The sequence below is a fragment of the Cydia pomonella genome, chromosome 1, assembly GCF_033807575.1.
Source record: "Cydia pomonella isolate Wapato2018A chromosome 1, ilCydPomo1, whole genome shotgun sequence".
Lineage (NCBI taxonomy): Eukaryota > Metazoa > Arthropoda > Insecta > Lepidoptera > Tortricidae > Cydia > Cydia pomonella.
In genome coordinates this window covers 23717865-23739395 of record NC_084703.1, presented here as the reverse complement: position 1 = coordinate 23739395, position 21531 = coordinate 23717865, and the positions used below count along the sequence as shown (strand labels likewise).

The 21531-nt window shown below is 36.0% G+C and overlaps 1 protein-coding gene across 1 annotated transcript in view; it reads left to right on the top strand.

The window, feature by feature from the left end:
- Nucleotides 1–236: 236 nt before the first annotated feature.
- Nucleotides 237–21531, top strand: part of LOC133518168 (LIM/homeobox protein Awh) — a 78341-nt gene continuing 57046 nt past the window's right edge. The window contains exon 1 of the mRNA XM_061851778.1: nt 237–823. Coding sequence (XP_061707762.1) covers nt 740–823 — 84 coding nt within the window. The 5' untranslated portion in view covers nt 237–739. The remainder of the gene's footprint in view (nt 824–21531) is intronic.

Below are 21531 nucleotides of genomic sequence, written 5' to 3'. Positions count from 1 at the left end.
TAAGTGCATCTGTGTGACCATGGACACCCTGTGTGGCATTATGTCGGATATACTATATAGGTTGACAAGAATTAACTTGCCTATTTTTATTCTCATTCGAAATTTAATTAATCAAATAAGAAACACACTGAACGGATGCTGTCCCTGCCCGCGCGTTAAGGGACGGAACGCACCCAGAAACAACACTCGGCGAATTAACAAAACTATTGGGAGTTGATGGAATCTATAATGTGGTACTAGGCTATTAGGTGAAACAAATTTTAATACTTTTTAATAACTCCCCACATATTAGGTATGTCTATTTTGATCTAATTTTGTTAATTACTATAGTTATACTGCAAGTACCTAACGTAGAAAACCGTTTTAAAAGAGCTTTTAAACTCACACGTAGCAATAATTTAGCTTGAGCTTTACTTTTTATACTGTAACCGAACACGTTTACATAGAAGAGGCGAAGACTACCGAGTCTAGTGAATAAAATGTGTTTAAACCACGCCCGGCGTAGATCGCGAGCCAATGGGGCCGGATGCTGGCGAGGGAGTCGGCGCAGGGCCCGCCTTGCCACCGCGGCCGACTTAGTTGACATGAAACCATCGCGAGGCGCGGTCGTGTTCCCGACCCAATACTACACAACTTTACTCCAGGGTGCTCTACCATACAGTATCCGTCAGTGTTCGCTATATCCCTGTGCTTCTGAAATGACTTAAAAGATGCATGAAGGCAGCCAAATTCACAGTTAATGTTTTTTTTTGTTTTTTATTTATTTATGAGTGAACATTTGAAGAAAATCAACAAAGTGTTGGGTGTAAAGGTGGAAATGAAGGTAGGCCTCTAGTTGCTACGCATCATACTTGTATATTGGATCATTCCAATCAATACATATTATAAAACAAAGTCGCCCTCCGCGTCTGTCTGTCTGTATGTGTGTATCAATATATATTATAAAATGTCTGTATGCCTGTGTGTCTGATGTTCGCGATAATCTCAAAAACTACTGAACGGATTTTCATACGGTTTTTACCTACCTATCAATAGAGTGTTCTTGAAGAAAGTCGAGGTATATAATTTGTTAAGCTTTTATGTAACGTGTGTGAAGCCGGGGCGAGTCGCTAATAGTATTAGTATAATTTTATGTAAATATATAAGTATCAAGGAGACAGTTCCTCTATAACCTGAAAGTGAGCGTCGAATTTGATTTGCTTTTACGCCAAAATCCTACATATCCGGTAACGTCTGCGTAACTTACTTTCTATACATCTTGCTCGCACTAATATGCATGGAAAGTAAGTTCTTGTGTAGGTATGGTTACCTACCTACAATTTGTTTGAAATATCTTAAGGTAGTTAGGAGCTACCAGGAGCAGATAAGTTCGTTGTACAATTATACAATCAAGATGCCGGTTTTCATGACATATAGGTATAAAAATTATATAGTATGGTACCTTAGAGTAAGTTGTGCTAAGCTTGCTTGCTTAACCCACGGTTATCTTTTCCACTCCCTTCCCCATGCATTTATAGAGAAAATGTCCCAGTAAACGGTTTTCTGGTTTGTTTGGGAAATGTACATATAACAGCTTCGAAAAAAGTAGCAATAAGAGTATTTAACCCAAAAACCTACATAAGTACTAAATTATTCATGTGTCTACTTGCGCAAGACTTTCTTTACTTCCGATTCAGACAGTGCCAGTTACATCTTGCAAGTAAAGGAAGGTTTTTGGAGTATGATGCCAGGAAACCCGACAGCATCATCATTACATGGTAGCTGATAGATGTCTGACAGAAAAACTCATAACAGCTATAATTTATTCTCAAACTATACTATTTAGTTGTCAGGTTTAAGAGCCGTAGTGCCAGTATAACTGATCGTTATACCTATGCCTGTTGACAGCTTCAACTGTGCCTTTAGAGAAGAGGGTATGACAGCGAGCGTCAGGATGGCGGGTGGACCTCAGCAAAATTGAACGAAATATTTATAAACATATTGTACCTTTGGTGTACCTCACTGTACCTTTAATAGAATCCAGTGTACCTCTCCCTAAAACGAATTATTTAACAAAAAAGGTCCAACCGCTATTCTGACGTCAGGATGGCGGGTGGACTTATGAAATCTTGCTTTATACTGCACTAAAAGTATGCAGTTATATTGTACCTTCAGTGTACCTCTGAAAACCTTTAATAGAAATCAGTTTACTTATCCCTAAAACGAGCTATGATCAAACTAAGGTCCACCCGCCAACCTGACGTCAGGATGGCGGGTGGACCTTTTTAGTTAAATATCTCGTTTTTAAAGAAAGATACACTGATTTCTATTCATAGTTTACATAGGTACACTGAAGGTACAATACAAATACATCGATTTTGCGTGAAATAATGCAAGATTTAATAGGTCCACCCGCCACTCCCCAAATAAGACACGTAATACATTGTTATTGATATTAGTGTCAAATTGTATGTTACTTTTTCTTTGTCTCTTGTCAATTTTCTTTTTCTCTTGTTATTTGTTTGTGTCACAAAGCATGTAAGTTGTGGTTGAATAAAGATTTTATCTATCTAAATTGGATCGGCCAAAGTATTGGAGTACACCACAAGATCGATCGTCGGATTGACGAATTATTGCACAAAGGTCAAAGTAAATACTTATATTTTTCTTGTACTTCCGGCTAGCAATGTGATGTTAAATTTAGTTGACGCTTTTTATGGTATTCTCTATGTGGGCATCTTTTTTACAATTTGATGGTGTGGAACCTTATTAATTTCCCTATAAAATTTACTACATTCAACTTTACCGTATTTTTTAACATTATTTCTAGTAATTAAGTGCTTACCTACAGAATTACACTTTTAGAAAAAAGTCTGTAAAGTAGGTACTTACACATTCGTGGCCTCCGTATGCCTACGCATTAGATACGTACTCGCTGTAATTTTCATAGTTGTAAAATAAAATCAACGCAAAGGTACCTGACTCCTTCCTACCTATCTGTTTCAGTTACAGGATAATACTTACTACACAAACACGTAGATAACAATGAGGCAGTAAAAGAACCAATAACTGCAGAAAAATATTATAGATTGTGGACTTGTTATAAAATTCCCCATACCGACATAATTAGTAGGTACATCGTTTTACGGGTAAAATGTAGGTACATTTTACCCGTAAAACGATGGTAACGTGTAGGCCTATTTCCGCTATTGCAGCGCGCCACAGTCGCCCGCGACGTTTCATTTCATGACGACCATTATCGAAGCCCTTTGAAGTCTTTCAAAGTAATATTATGTGGCTATCAAGAATGCTCTTATTTGTCAGTGGGTTTGGCCTTTTGGTGGGTTTATGTTGATTCATTATGTATATCAAGAAAACAAAATAGAAACCAAGTTAAGAAACTTCGTGAAAATTTTCAGGTTCTTCAGGTGCAGAACTTTAAATACAATTTTTAATTTGAAAATTATTGGTTATACGAGTACCTATTATTATATTTTGAAATGGTATTTTTAACAACAAAAAGATGTACTAACATTACCTACTGATGTTTTATTGATATTTGTGTATAAAAAGTAATGTGCATATTCTTCATACTTCGATGAAAAACTTGGCACACATATTTACGCATTTTATTATAATATTATTGTTCACTAATATTTCTTACACAAATACCTGTTTGAAACATTTCAACCCATGTGAGCCATTTGAAGAAATTGAAAAAAGCAACTTGCATAATGTTACATTAAAACTAATAAAATGTCAATAATAATCAATCAAATTCCCAAATTAACTATGGTGCGTTTTAGATATCGGAATTATATTTTACATGTATCTATTTTTTTATGATGTTTAATCTAACAGAGTTTAAACATATTTCATATGTACGTATAGTTTTGGTTCGGCACCTTTAAATTACCATTATTCAAAAAATGATTCTGTTGTCCCCGGTCTACCCTAATATCTACACAAAAAGTTCCTTAGAAAATGAAAAACTTAGTCGTGCAGTACCTATTCCCTAAGACGACTACATTTCCAACATAAATATAAATATTTCACTAAAGTAATAAAGAAAAATTACTTTCTTACCAAAAATTGCATAACAGCCGGTAGATTAAGATACATTAATTTGAAATACATTATGAAAATACACTTATAGGCAATACTCAGAATTGAACTGACGACCTTCCATAATATGCACAAAACATAAAACCTACTCCTCTGTCTCCGTCTCATGAGCAACTATGTGGAAACAAATGGAAATGTATTGTCCTATTTCCCCGCCTGCAACAATTAGTTCTAATTTTACATATCCCGTTTACATATATATTATCCCGGACTGGGTCTTTGTTTATCAAAAATAATGTAAGTAAACTGTTCAAATAAATTATTTTTAACTTCTTTTTGTGAAATTTACATCGATTACACAAGGCAGAAACCAAAAAGATTTTTTCACCTAGGCAGCTCGAAGCAGCAAAGTATCCTTAGACTTTGCTGCTCAAAAACAGTAAGCAGAATCGCATTTTCCGCACTGAGTGAGAAAAAATGATTTATTTTTTTATTTTTTTTATACTACGTCGGTGGCAAACAAGCATACGACCTGCCTGATGGTAAGCAGTCTCCGTAGCCTATGTACGCCTGCAACTCCAGAGGAGTTACATGCGCGTTGCCGACCCTAAACCCGCCCCCCCTCGTTGAGCTCTGGCAACCTTACTCACCGGCAGGAACATAACACTATGAGTAGGGTCTAGTGTTATTTGGCTGCGGTTTTCTGTAAGGTGGAGGTACTTCCCCAGTTGGGCTCTGCTCTAGATCTGGAATGACATCCACGGGCTGTGCCCTACCACACAAAGCGAGATGAAATTCACAATGCCCATACCTCTCTTTTGGACGTAGTTTAAGGACGTACCCGGGTCCAGTATATTCAAGTGACTAATACAAGTTCGAAATATTTGGATTCTATTCTCTATGTCTCTTTCACGTCATAAGCAATAAGATACATACAAAAAGTTCAAACGTAATCTAACTGTATATTGACGGTTTATAATAGACCCTCGAAAAATAGAGACATCATCGTTCCAAAACACCCTACCGAGTATCATTCTTAATAATTAATTAATGAAAAAAAGTATAAAATTTGATAAAAACAACATATCTTATTGTATAATCAAAACAATGAACTTAAAAATAGAAAGATTATTACGCAAAAAAAATATTTATACTTTTAACGATCTCTACTACCTATAGTTAGACAAATAGTAGTATCCGTAACTCGGACCGTACGTTACAAAGTTTTTTTATACAAAAAAAAAGTTTTCGTTTGAACCGTCAATTGATTGTTTTTGACACATTATTTTATTGAAATTTCTTTCGTTTTGTTTTAGTGTTTTATTGCGGTAATTCAACTTAATACCCGAGGAAAACATGAGTGAAATAGTGATCAAATCCAGAACCTAGACAAATCCTGAACTCTAGTTCGCTTAAAGTCCTAACTTAGCACCCATATAGATCTCAATTCTTTTGTCGGCGAAGTCAATAACATCATTTAATTTGGCTCTCATTTCACGATTATGTTTTTGAAGGGATATCATTACATTTTGTACAGAAATTTTAGTATCATCATATTTCCGCGAGTACTTATTTAGTATCATCATCATAGTGGATTTCGAAACTAAAATTTATTTCTGCTATTACAAATTCGATAGGCGGTTAGTGTGTGAATAAAAACGGTTTTTCAGAAAATAATCCTAAACTCACTTTGACCAATCTGTTACCTATAATATATCGCGCCTAAGCTACCTGGGAAGATACTATTGGGACGTAAATAATCAAGATATATTTAAATCTAAATAAAAATTGAGTCAATTTACTTCAAAAATATACACTGGCTCTTTTAGGCCTAAAGATTAGGTGAATTATAATTAAAGTTGAATGTTCGTAGCTAACGATTAGAATAAATCTAAGCCTAGCAATTAAGTGAAGTTAAGTCACGAATCTCATTAAGTATTTTACGAGGACAAGAATGGGTTCGAAGCCTAGATTCTGGGTCTGTCTACAAGAAAGCTGGTCGGTGTTCCCGTAGAATACCCCACGTCTTTCGAATATGCGTAGCGTGGTGGAGTTTAACTTGAGGCCAGGAGACGAGGCGCAGCCAAGGTCAAGGTCGCTCAAGGTGGACACGGAGGTCTCACGACGGTAGCTGAGCCGTTGGAGGTAGCGCCTTAAGTAGCGGTATAGACTTCATTAATCCCAAGGTCATGGTGGCAAAATGCCGACTTCATAGGGTGTTCCCAATATGGGATTCACTGATTTTAAAACACTAAATTTTCTTAAGTAAAGTTTTAAATGAATTATTTAACAAGTCCGCGCAGTAGCGATCGCTCCGCGGACAGGATTTAATGCATAAGGACGCAGCCTGTGCGTAGTAATGCTGCAAACTGAATGAAAACATATACAAGTCTTAAAAAATCACTGTTTCTCTATTTCAGTTTCGTAACGACACCATTCGTCATCTGGTTTTTGATGTTAGGCGAGTGAGTCAGTCAGTGAGAAAAATCCCGATTTTCAGATGTAGAGCGGTTGAGCTATATTCATGAAATTTGGGATTCTAGTTAGCCTTAAGGGTCTTAATAAAGGAACCAAATTTCATATTTTTAGGTTTCAGATTTTGAGTTACGTAGAGGTCAAAACGGGCTCCAAATGGTTCGTGTAATATAACACACGGCGGCCGCTGCATCGCCATTTCTCTTATTTTAAACTTGGCTTGACACGCTGCCGCGTGTCTAGATGATGAAGGATTACATTTTTTCAGGTCGTATTTTTAACTTCCAAATATGTTCGCACTGCTGAGGTGAGAAGTCTTGTGTAGGTACAGTGAAGGTTTGAAACCTTCACAGTCTTTTGGTAGGTAACTGGCAACGATTATATATTTGAATTCAGAACTATCGCCCTGCTGAATGAATAAATATCTGCAAGCCAGCATTCCGAAGGTGGCAGTCATTACAGGTAGTTGAAATAGTAATCTAGCTGAATGTTATAAAAAAAATTATGGAATCAGAAATTTACGTCTGCGTCTATTCTCCACTACAATTAGATGCATCCCTTTACAGTACTACACGAGATCAAAGTTATTTACATCTCGTGCGCTTTTGAGTCCCTTAATTACTACTCAAGATTCTAAATCATAGAATCTTTCGCTTGCACGGGATACAAAATAAGCACTCAAAGAAACATCCATCTTTGCTCACTTGTTGTACAAATAACTATTTAAACCTCAAAACTTGCGTAAGTAAGCCATACACCTTATTCATAAAACTTTACCGGCCTGATTTAGTTAATTATGTTTTATCCCTCTCTGACAATTACAGTAGTCAAAATGACAGATAAAGACGATTCCTAACTAATTCAGTAACGCGTTTATGAATATCGCTATTAGACTATATTCATGTGAATAAAATCAGATATAAAATAAAAGTAAAATAAATTTTACTCATTCAATTGTTATTTAGTATTCAAATCCTTTAAAATAGTTTCATTCATCATCATTGGACTTGGGTCTATTGCAAACGATTTATGGTCTAACACCGGAGAGACACCGTTTTTGGTGGCTGAATAGACCGATGCGAGACTGACATGGTCTACCACAGGCCGGACAAGGGAAATTGGCGGAAAACGGTACTGAGACGCCTTGTCTTGTCGTCATTCTTACATCTTGTCAGCGAGTGCACCCAACCAGGTCTCATCACAAAACTTGCGACCCTCCACAATAAAGTAAGAAGCAAACCGGCTGATTTTCATACCTTAATGGACAAATCATAACAAGTATAAAAACTATACACCTTCCAACAACCTGAAAATACCTAAATAATCCATGAATAAGAGGTTTTTTATTTGAAATTAAATTTTTTTTTTACGTTACAAATTAGGTCCCTGGAATTGATTGTAATAGAGAGGTAAAGTCTAAGAAAAAACGTGCCCCTTAGTTTGACATCTAAAACAGACGGAGCTGTACTGCGCCATATATTTTTCGGTTACTGAATTCTTCTTCTTCTTTTAAAATATGGCTTCCATCAAATCTATGATGATTTTGCCAATGTCAAGTTTCGTTGTAAATTTTAAGTGTGCTCGTAGAGCATGACGTTGTTCGGTAGTTGCTTTTAGTAAAGAGATAGCTGGACTTTACTAAAAGCCACGATGGATTGCCGGATATTGATTAAAACATGGTTAAACGCGTTTCAAGATTAGTTTTTCATTAACTGCACACTTCCACGATAGTTCACTGCATAATAAGCTATCAATACTACACTTTGAACAACATAAATGAGCAAAACAAAAAAATATTCTCGAGACGTCTTCGCCATCTTGAATCTCAACGACAACCCCGGTTACTGAATTGTCAAACGTAAACTTTTGACCCGCTTACGCGTTACCGCAAAATGTATGATGTTGTACAGCGCCCTCTGGTTTAACTGTCAAATTCGAAGCACGGAATTGTCTTAGGTTTTACGCATCTTACTCAATTAATGTATCTTTGCTTTAAATTACCATATTTACACGTGAGGCACCAAACAATGCTCCAATACAACCTCAGTAATCTTACCGGCCCTTTGTACATAAGTTTTTAATTTTTTTTCATAAAATGCATATTTTAGAATATTTGGCTACTACTTTAATTTTTTGTTTTGTGATAGAGAGAGGCTTGATTAGGCTATCAATCCCGAAAGCTTTGTTCAATAAATAAGTTCTGTAAATATTCTTAACGTAACTCAGTGGTTCTTGATCGACTCCCGATTTGTTTGAAAATAAGACATTTTAAATAAGACAATTTAAATCGTACTATGGGTACTGGCATAGGTACGATTTAAACAACCAACTATTTTTGAATGGCATCAAGCAAATAATTACAGCAAGCAATAAACATACGACATGTTTCATGAAAATCATGAATCCAACTTAAAGCTGTCGGCTAAATCGTACCGTCCCTTCGAAAAAATATATATCGCTTAAGTTAATTTAATCCCAGAATGCTCGTATTTATACCTACTTAATAATTTTTATCAGTTTTTGTGCATCAATCCAGTCAGTCTCTACTCTCATAATACTGAGGTGGTGAAATAACGTGCTAAGTTGACACACAACTATAATTTACGAATTTGAACAGTTAAAAACAAACTACAAAGTGTTAATTAAACATTTTCATCGATAAGTGCTGGTAAATTTAGTATTTTTGAATTCAGTTTCGTCTTTTAGCGGGTCATAGTTTTTAAATAACTCAAGCATTATAAATACACTATTTTTAAAAGCTTTAATTTGGTAACCTAAGTTCTAAATTAAAGCTGAAAAATATAATTTTAGCGGTTTGATTTGAACAGCCTCTGACCAACCCAAACAAAAGCCGAGGTGAGTTGCAATAAGGTGATTCAACCTACTTCCCCTTATATTTTACGGATGTTTACACTTAATTGCCCCCTAAATTACTTTTTTATAAATATTGTAAGACTTTTTTAGCTTTATTCATTTATATGTCCATGCCAAATTGCAGCTTTCTAGCACTAATGATCCTTGGACAGACAGACGGACATGGCGAAACTATAAGGGTTCCTAGTTGACTACCACAGACCTTTACACGCTAACGCTCAAAGACAGATGAAGTTTGCGAAAGGGAACCCATAACGTATATGAACCTCCCATGATTGCGAAAAAGGCAGACTACATATGAGAAAACGTGACTATTTTTGAGTTAGAAGTCGGCCGCAGTCAGCCAAGAAGAGCACATTGCCGAATTTAATAATGTAAAATATATAAATAAACCAGGAAGAAAACTATTAATAAAGTAATGTAGTGAAGGTGGTGTCGTGTAGTGTGCTGGATTGTTGGGTCACAGGGCCAAATAACTCAAGCAAATACGCATTTCACAGGTAATTATGATATTCCGATCGAAGATTTCTTAACGATATTTTGTCAAATTAACAGCATAAAACGTGTAAAAAGCCAGATTATACGTTTTTCTTCAATTGTGTGCTAATATTTCATTGTATTAGTCAATCATTTAGAATATTTTGTGTATAAACCTAAACTGTTACTTTACAATAGGGCTTGACAAAATGTTCATATGACTGTATCGATAACTTGTCGGTATATTAATAGGTATGGAATTATTTCTTCACAAGACATAATTAAGATATTAATCTTTATAACCGACTTAAAATAATAACGATTGTTATAATAGCTTTTAAGTATGTTTACCGGTATTTAAACTTCACTTTCCGACACAATACTATCACTTTAGTCACTTTTCCACGGTTTGTCGCTAACACAAGGAAACACAAGACAGCGTATATGTGGCATTATCTATGAAAAGGGAAGGTTTAATTTTATTTTTATTTTTTTAATTTGAATTTCGCATTTTTTCCTACTGACAAGTTGGGTTGGGTGTCGTGTATACACTGTGTACAAGTACATATGTGACGTTATCTATGAAAAGGGACCTTATTGTCGATGGCGCTTACGCCGCGCTCCGTCGCGCGGTTTTTTTTATATCGGAGTATCGTTAATAATGGCGTAAGCGCCATCGACAATAATGTCCCTTTTCATAGATAACGTCACATATGTACTTGTACACAGTGTATACACGACATCCAACCCAACTTGTCAGTAGAAAAGAATGCGAAATTCAAATTAAAAAAATAAAAATAAAATTAAAGATCTTATAGGCGCTAATAGGGTCTAAAAATAGTAATAATACTCGTATAAAATTTTATTAATAAATAAAAAAACACATTTGGAAAAGTAGTCGATAAAGTAGTCAAACACCGATAGATTATAAATATGTTGTAACATGACATCTCATCCCTTGCAATTCTTTTTTAGTCGCACTATTGAAGTTTGACAGATAAAACACAAACCAAGAATGTGTTAAAAGGCACTGTCCAATGTATGAAGGAGAGCATAAAACAAAACTTACGACAGGAACGGGGACAAATGGAGAATGACGAATTTCATACTTTTAAATAATAATTTTAAAACAAATTTTCAATAAATTATATAAAAACAAACAACTTACCGCTGTAAAACCTTAACTGAAAACCTGAGGCCTATGCCAAGTATGGAGTTGGTTAGAATATTTTTTTTGATGATGGTCATACCTCTAGCTTCTATTGGCGAGAAATGGACGCCGTGTCAACTCACCTCGGTCTCACCTACTATTCTAAGATATAAAACAATACATCATGTTGTTAGTGATCTTGGTAGGTAGGTATGTGGGTAATCCGGACTGGGCCTGGCTGGTCGTTCCATCAAATCCGATTACTGTAGAATCGGGTGCACGCGATAAATCGTCGCCGCCGTCGGCTGTCGTCGGCGGCAATTCGTTACGTTCCGATTTACCGAAAAACTTATTCGATATATGAGAAATATGGCGGCGGTTGCTTTGGGGACTAATATGTTATTTAAAGCGAGGCTCGGAGCCCCGCAGCGCTGCCACCAGCTCAATACCGATATTAATGATCGGAATGTATCACTGATCGTCAAGAGTCGACTGGCAAATGTCTTCTTCCTGCAGAATCGAATATTTGATGTTTTAATAGCCAAGGCACAACCTTTACATATTACTTAATGTGTTATCTCTTCTAAACACAGTCTTTTTTTCGAATTTCAATAGACTAAAATAAAATTGTGAGCGACGTCAAAGACTCGCTACCGAAAGTCGTCAATGTAAATGATTTTCAAAGATAAAGAATGTTAAAAGGCTTCAAAGTGACAGGGGAGTTGAAGCGTAGAGGAGGATTTGGTTGTTTATAGAATAAACAAGGGCAAGATGCAGGTATTGAGCGCATGTCAGGGCGCGGCGGCGGGCGGGAGGCTTTGTGCACGATGACGCGACGTTCACCGCGCTGGGTTCCGCGCTCAACGCAGCGCACTCTAGCCTCGCTGATCTACTTCGATGTGTTTCCTATGCAGTCAAGAAAAATAGAGTAATATTCGATGTCCGTCAGTGGTATTAAGTATTGACACCTCGTGATTTTAACAACAACACTTTTAGTTACTTGTAAATTATAATATAAGGTCTTACAAAACTTACAATTAATTTAACAGATCTATAATAGCGACATACCGCTGCATTACATTATTAGGCTTTGTATTAGGTAAAACGCCAATTACATCCACACTTCCCGATATCAGTCCCGATGGCGGGCCTGATAATCGGTTTCCGTTTCACAGAATATCAGCACATCGTTAACAATATTTGAAAAGTAAAAAATACTTAGTCTCTAGTTATCAAATATGTTCAATGATTGATATTTGTGTGTAGGAACAATTTTTTTACCATGAAAGTGTGGGTGTAATTGGCACTAATCTCTGAAACAAAGGCAATAAACCTCAGTTTGCGTTTTGATGTAGGAAAAAATATGAACTAAATGTACGGAACTCAACTTATGTCGAGTGTTCCATTTTGAAGCTTAATTTTTTAATAAGCCCATCTTTTCCCAGGACGACGTGTTGATACGAGGACGAGCATCTCACTAATCAATTGTCCTCTTGAAGGTCATTGTTACACGACCGGAATAAGAAATAAAAACTCACCCGGACTTTGATACGGAGGACTATGTATACTATAATAAATGAGTTGCAGTTTTTGTGGGCATTTAATATTTTTAGGCGTACATGTTAGAGCAATTATCAAACATATTATAATAAATACAAAATTAATATATTAAATTAAAATTGGCATAGGCTACATGTAGAGCCACACTTAATTAGGTTCTACACCATGCACACATACATTAAAAGGACGTAATATTTTAGCTCCGTGATATGTTAATATTACTAAATTAATAATCTTTTGAAAGCTTAATCGTTTTACTAATAGCCAGCAAAGCGAAGATTATTAACCCGTTACGAGCGCGAAGTAGCCGCTGTGAGATTAATCCACGGCGTACACAAAAACGTTGCGTTTCTGTTGTTCTCGCTGTGAGCGATGTTTGGACAGTGACAGATGGCCGGCACCTCTAGCCTGGTAAACATTTTACACCTCTGTTTATAATCGGACTCGAGAACAGAGCTGCGCCGACGCATTAGTCACTGTGCGCGCATACGTGTGTTCGTCTGAGGCGACTCCTCTTGCGACTCCATGGTTAACTTGTATAAACTCTAATGACGTCGACGATATTTTTAATCGAACGAAACAAAACAAAAGCAAGTCGGTTCCATTCAATAATGATTGAAATTTTATTGTTGTGAAATTGATAACGCTCTGTAGCGGACGAATCGTAACTGTCGCTGTCGCACGAATGTGTATGGAGCGTTAACCATTGGCATGTTGGTCATTAGTACCAGTATAAGAGCAGCGAGACGGTAGAGGTTAAAACAAATAATTCTTATAGTTGGCATAGTAATAAATATTCCTGATAGTATATTTTTTTTAAATCACGGACATAAGGTAGGTAAGGACATGACTGTAAAAACTAAAAACTATTGGAATGGCAACAATCTTACCCCATACTTATTGTTAATAAAAAGAAAGAAAATCGTTGCGGTATATTATTGGTATTTTTTTTTTAAATTATCAATTAAATACATCTTTATTCGATGGCCATTTTTCATTTTGAATGACCATTTAAGATCTACGTATAAAGATTTTATGCTAGACATTCTCATAAAAATAATCCTAGTTAATTTGTTACGCTGTCCGGTTTTTTTTAATTTACTCGATTATTTCGTTACTATTATTACTGATTATTAGAAAAGTTTTCGTGATAACATTTAAACTAGAGTTGGTCTTACCTTACTGATAAAAAAAATTAAATAAGCTAACGTAAAATTGAAATCACATTTAGCGTGTCAAGTTTTGGTGTTTGATTCATGTTTACTTAAGGGGTCAAATGAAACAAAGGTAAATAATTTTGTGACCCAATGCATTACCAGTAGTATCGCAGCAGTCCATCATAAATCATAATAATACTTATGTATGCCATTAAAAACATTTTCATGTAAACTGTTGCCAAGACGAAACCTTAAGGCTCGCACTGTAAAAAAGTTATCAGATCTCATGTGGAGCCAAAAGCTTCTAACTCTATAAGCCCTAGTTTCACAAATTCTACACCTTAGTCTAAAGATAAGGATTGCTAAAATATTTATTATTTATTTATTTGTTTAATAAATCCACTATTGACATCATATCCCGAGAATTTAGTTTAACAGGTATAATCCAAACCCAAGTTATGAGGGTTAAAAAAACGACGAGCGTTTCGAGAAAAAATAAGTATTAAGTAAAAAAAATTAAATAAATAAGCCATTGCGCTTCGCTTGGCTCGTCTTCGCGAGGGCACTACCGTGGTCCCAGATTTATATCTGTAGAACTCTTTAGATATTGTATAAAATACCTATGTAATTAATTACCTTAACACATAGCTCTGTATAGACTAAACAGTTACAATAACAAAGTGCATTGAAGTACCTACGTAAGTGTATCTGACGGCTCGTGGATGTATCAACCGGTTGTAAAAGGAGCGAATCCTGATCGATCAGTATACAATGCAACAATATGGGCTGCGATGATTAATATAGCCGCGGTCACTATGTGCTCTATGCTCTATGGCTCGCGTATGGACTGCAGGAATCCAACCCTATTAATATTTCATCAAACAGATGCGGTTTGACGGCAGAGTTTCGAGCCGCGTGATATTAATCGAGCCCTCAATTTGTGAAGATCAATGCTTTATTCGGAGCTTGTGATCTTGAAGTTTGTTTAAAAAAATTGTTTTTATTGGTGATGATCTACCATCTGCTGGTTGGGTCCTAAATAAAAGAGACAAAATCAACGATATATTCATTCTGCCTATTTAATTGGATTAAAAATGTTAGATTCGCCACCTACTTTAGTAGATATTGTACGTTACGCATCATCCTTCCGCAATATAAAAAATACTGAAAGTATATTGATGTACGTTTAATTATTTATTGAGATTATATAATTCATGTTTATTAGGAGATTAGGTCCAGAAAGAATATGTATACGCATGAGACCGGGCGTAAGGATTACCCCAATTTACAGCGGTCAGTTGAATTATGAACAGATTTGGACTATGATTAATAAGATGTGGTGGAGCGAGTCTGAGTATTTAAGCAACAATAATGCGAAGACGCTTTGTAGTGATGATTTAAGGCCGCGCGCCCTCGCATCCGCGCCTCGATGCCTATATACATTACCTACAGCTCAAGTGCTCGGCGATCAACAAAGCGACATTTTCACCATAAGCAGGCCAGAATAACAGAATAATAACATCCGATTAAGCATAGCCGTCACAAATTTCACGATCACGTTTTACTTACCAGTGGCTAAATCAATTCGGCAGGCTGAGGGTAGTACATTTTTTTCATAGGTGGGTGCTACCATGTCCATCTCAACAGTTCATTATTCCTCACAAGAGTTTACCAATAGGTAATGTTTCATCTTGCAAACATTTTCCAATTAGAATGCAGGTCCTTGGCTTACAAAGATAAAAAAGACCTGTCATCTAAAAGATAAGATAAGATAAAAATCAATTTATTCAAGTAGGATCTTTTGGATCACTTTTGCATCGTCAATATCTAAAATTTTACCTTAAACATGCACAATTACAATAAGATATGAATTAAAACGAGTCAATAGAATACAAGGGAATTTCTAAAAATCACAAAAAATTGCCATTTCGAAATTAAAGTACTTAATACTTTACTAGAAATTAAAACATGCACATAAAGTGCGATTACCTAATGGTAGTTATGTCATAACAATAATTAGGTTTCATACAACATCAAAATACAAATTATACTTACCTACCTATACTTGTATAATGGCTGAATCAACATCTTGCATCGTCAAAAACAAAATTATAAGCTCAATAATCAAATAATCCAACCAATATATAATTAATCTATAATAATTTCCACAACTAACAAAATAAGAAGTTTACTATATAGATTATAAAGTAATAAATAATTTAAAGGTCTAATATACCTATATAAATATCATATATATTATTAAAAATATATGCATAATTACAATAGATATTTTTGTATAAAATAATTATATATACAAAACAAAAGGTGAATATATTTTAAACGTTCAAATTGTCAGAGATATTTCCATAAAAGTTCTAAGACTTGACGTCGAAGCGGAGACTAGGACAGTTTTTTTGAAAGCGTAGTCCCAAAAACTTTACTTACTTCTTCAAGGAATATGCGTTTATTTTGCATGGTTGTTTTTAAAATTTACTTAATATTTACAGATTTTAATCTTCTAAGCTTCATGTAAATATTTAAAAAAAAAAGAGAACAATCGTTGACAATGATAAATTGAAAAAGTCACCTATAGCAGCTGAATTTTTATCAAAAAGAAACTGGAACAGACTTGAATAAATTTCTTATTAACGTTCCTATATATTACATTTTTCATTATGAATGAATAAAAAACGTTGTGTACATTCTATATTAAGCGCGTGCTTACAAATGCCTTCGGCTATCGAGCACAATAGAGCAGCAATACATCACGCGCTCGCGCAACATATTAAACGCGTTGGAGCCTCTTTGGCCCCGGCAAAGAAGTTAATGTTATTGGTCAGGGTGCTTCGCCTTGTAATCCCTTTAAGTGTTCATTTCGTTAGGATTATAGATGTTCTGCAGGTTATAATTTATCAATTGATCGCTTTGAGTGCCTTGAGTTTACTATTGCGCATGTACTGGAATATTGCATATTTATTTAAAAGCGCCGGTGACGATCATCTTAAGCCTCTATGAATTAGTATTTCATTTATCATGCTCTGAAAAAGGGTCATTGTTGTTCTAAAAAGTGTGCAGAAAGTGATACGTTTCTGAACTAGAGAATTTTATTTTCCAAGTTACGATTTTTTTAATTTGTTTACGATAAGCAATTAAAATTTGGTTTTAAATGGATTTGTTATAAAATTTCCATTATGATATTTAACTGTCCCATTCCATAAATAACGATGCTTTTACCCAAATGGTTAATTGAAAGTACCTCAAGAAATGCTATAAAAATATACTTCGAGATGTTTTCAAGAACATACGAATTTTACTTTCCTCGTATTCGAAATGAAAAGAAGAGTGTTTAACTCGGGTGAAAGGCATCATTTCAGAGTCGGACTTTGTCGCTCGAACGCAATGAGAACCTCGTCGGTGGAAATGACTGACTTTCATCCTTTGGCTAACAATCTACTATTTTTGATCAACTCCTAAATTATTAAAAATGACTACTTGGGAGCCCTTCCTGCACTAAGTATGTACCTAAGTATACAATTTATATACATACTTAATAGACTTTTTAGCGATGATTGAATGGTAAATATTTTAAAACATGCATTTGGATTAGATTAGTTATATCTTATGGCTAAAACTTTCTTCACGGGTTTAAGGTAAGCCACTTATGTTACTCTTGGCAGTAAAGTTGGTCCGTCACCCTTGTAATGCTCAACATTGCGCTGTTTGAACCACTCCCTAATCCCTATGCTTGTGGAATCTCTTTCGCTCTCAATATGACCACGAGAGTTGTCCCCACAATTGAAGAAGGAAACTAAAACATGAAAAACAATTTAATTTAACAAATAACGTGATCATTCGATAACTGCAACGTAAAATGGGGTAATTAAATTATTAAATATATCGTAAAAACGTGTTTGTATTGACTTCTCAATATATCGGCAGCTGGTAAATTTACCTACTAGGAAATTGTTTAGCGAGTTAGTGTTCCTCTGGAACGCTACGAGTAAGCAAGCAATAATTATGTGAGTGGTGAATTTGTGCCGTGGTGATGATGGATGTAATCAACATTGCCAGCAATGTAACTGCTGCGGTAAGACTATCACATGCCTCGCCTTGTTAGCCGACTCATCCTTAAACTAAGAATGTAGGTTATGTAGACCGGTGTCACGCCGCCGAACGGAACACAGCGCGTGTGAAACACAAACTGAAGTCTTTATATCTATACGTACAGTCTGACGTCTTAATACTAAGCCTGTCGTAAAGTCATACTTTAATGTCTTATATGCGAGCTCCCGTCAATCAATTAACAACCGTATAATTCAGATTATACGTTACAAATTAGTACAATGAGAGTCACTGTATGAACAGACGCGTTTGTTTGCAATGCGCAGGATTCACTTGTGTCAATTTCTTTCAGTTCGTTTGGTAAAGGCCGCTTGCGATGTCTTTCTTTGGTCGGTGTTATTTCATAAGCAAACAATTCAGTAGGTATCTACGTAGTCCAAAAAAAAGCCCACGTTATATATTTACAAAATAATTTGAAATAGGATAAAAACTGCCTTTTGCTGAGTAGGCACAGAGGGTGCTTATAATAGGACCCATCTGACAGGTTATTGTCTGTAGTTTATACCTAATTGTTTTTTTGTCAGTAGGTATCAAGTTCTTAAATTAACTCCATAAATACACTATTTTATTTGTATTGAAAATCTGGATTTATCTAACGCAAACCTTTTACCTGTCCTAACTATTCGATTACAGCGCCGACTGCGTTGAGCTTAGCGCCTCATTATAAGTACATATCTAATTTTGACTTCCACTCATACATAATACTCATTATTTAATACTGGGAAGAGAATTAAATATGTATTTCAGACGAGGAAGTTTGGCGTGTTTTTGTAGACAAAAGAAGGCAGTATGAATGGCCGTGCAGCAGGTGCGTGGGCGCTCGGCACGAGCGGCCGGCGCAGGCTCCCCGCCGCGCGCTTCGCCAGCCGCGCCAAGGCTTCACACATCGATATTCACTCTCGCAAATAGCTTCAATTGACCCATTCATATCTGAATTACTTATGTTATCTATTACGTTGACAATATATTTGGCATAGAGCAATCTGAATAATGATCAATACGGCTTAAACATAGGTAGGTAGTTAAACGTAAAAGAAAACTAACACATTGTCATCGACAACTCAATTTTTTTTATTTAAATTGAACGCACATATATTTTTATACCTATCTTGTCCTTATTTTAATTTTAGATAATGTATGTACTTATGCTTGTCTCGCTGACTTTACTTATTGTTATTGTTAATTGTTTATAGATTTTGACGACATGTCAAGTTATTTCATTACAAGTTTTTAACTTAATTAATTTCAGGAAACGAAAAGCCCTCAAAATCAACGACCAACACTAAAAACATTAACCCTGCTGATCGAGGCGATTCTTACGAGCCGTAACTGAATGTGTTTACATTCTTCTTCTGTGTCGCTGACAACTGGTCAAAAATTTCAAATCTTGCCTGCAAAAACTAACCAGAGGCCCAAACCAACTAACAAATATTGTGAGATAAATAAATGCTTGTTATAAAATAATAAGACTTACATTGGCAGGTAGGTTAATCACTCAACGATAGCAATAAATAAATAAAATTCAAGCTTATGTTTGGCGTAACGTTGTGGCGAGTTATCTGCATTTATCTTTTACCATTCGGCTCGGTTATGAACAAAACTTTTAATTAGTTTATAAACGTTCCCTGGACCCTATGAATATTAAAGCGGCTCGCCGGCGAACTAATTTACTATTTTTGAAGCGCTTATTCGGAATCGAAACTCTTTCGATCGATTCGATCACCGACTGGACGCAATTAAAGCCGAAAACAGAACGAGCAACGCTTATTAATAATATTTCTATTGAGAAACAACTGGCGCCTGCGGCTATTTTTATAAGATAAAACTCAAAATTTATACGTCAATATGAGTTTGTCGGGCATTATCGTAAAACGTGAATAGTAGTTAATAGGTGATGCAAGAGGGCCGCCCCTATAAACATTTGAGTTATTTGACAGTTGTGTTGTGCCGGCATGCCAGCTCGGCTCGGCCCCGGCTTGGCCATGGAAACCCACTCTGGTCTAGCTTATACGCTTATTACTCGTACTAGGTTTTTAATTTATCCAATTGACAGATTTGTCACGTATTGGTACGTACAAGTACATATAAGGTAATATTGGTACATACAAGGTAACATCTAGGTAACGTTAATAAAATATGCACAGTAATTTTAACAGTCATAATTTATGTTATAATTTGTGACTTTGTAGTTTAGGTAAAGCAGGTAACATTAGCTAAATAAAACTCGACGAGCCTAATATCCCATTTTATTAAAAACACCAGAATCGTTAGCTAAATACCCAAAGTTGCATTAACGATATATCCCTTTCACGGGTAAATTTGAAGATGAAGTCAGCCATCCCGAAACACGTAATGGACTATTAAAAAGGTCAGTTTTTTTCTATATGCAATAAATAGAATGATAACCGCGACGGGGGGCGGCACCGGGCCGCCTAATTGTTTGTAATTAGCGCTCTACGCTCGCGCAGCGCCTGCGCCGCCGCCGCGCCGCTCTCTCGTGTTTATGGACTGTTTATTGCTTAATATGTCATGACAAGCTGGAATTGATTATGGGACCGAACCTAGTTGCTTATGAAACATGATAAGAGCCGATTCAAAACAGTCATCGATGATAGACAATATTCCTCTTTCCCATGAAATTATTGGTTGAAAGTAATAAATTGAGACCAAGAGTTTTTTTCTGGTATGAATCGGTTTTGAATAGCAAACGACAAGAAACAGTTTTTTAAACAATTGCAGTGCAATCTGCGTTAATGTTTGCTTGTAAGAGCCTCATTAGAGTACAATGAATGCCTCTACATTACTTTTACTTTCAGTATATAGTCAAGGATGGACCCTTTTGTTAGTTTACACGATACGAATCTTGTCCGTACTATTTTTTTTTTACCAAAGTGATGCCTTATCAATTTGTTTTTTAAAAGGTTTTTAACATTCGAAATTAAGATTATATGTACCTTAGGTATATACGTACTACATATTAGCGTCCATCAAGTTTTTTAATTCAAAATAATTATTTCTACTTATACGGCCCGATTCGAAGAATCATTAAGACGTTTAAGATCTTGGAAAGATCTTTAAAAAACGATAATTAAACGACATATCATAATGGACGTTTTTTTTCGATTCCGCTGTGATACCAGTGATGTTGGTGAACTGGTTACGATTCGGGGACCTCTTCGGAGAAACCGAGGGTTTTGCCTGTGCAACGGACGAAGTGATGATGACGAACAACTATCGGAAATATATCCTGAAGGACGGTACGGTCGACATTTGTCGGGCATGCCGCCATTTCCGGTTGTTCTCATCTTGCTAACGGCGAGTACTTGCACAGACATAATCTCGTAACCAAGATTATTCACCAGCAACTTGCTCTTCTATACGGCCTTGTGGTCGGTCGCAACGCCGGGCCATGCTCGTCGACATCACCATCCCCCATGATGAGAATCTCGTGAAAGCCGAGAAGGACAAGTCCAGTAAGTACCTTGACTTGGCTCACGAGATAACCGCTATGTGGGATGTTGATTCGACGATCATTGTCCCGATAGTCGTTTCAGCGAACGGTCTCATAGCGAAGAGTCTCGTCCAACACCTTGAGAGACTCTCGCTAGGTGGTTGGATCAAGGGTCAGATGCAGAAGGCGGTGGTGGCGGTGTGAAGGCGGGACACGGCGCG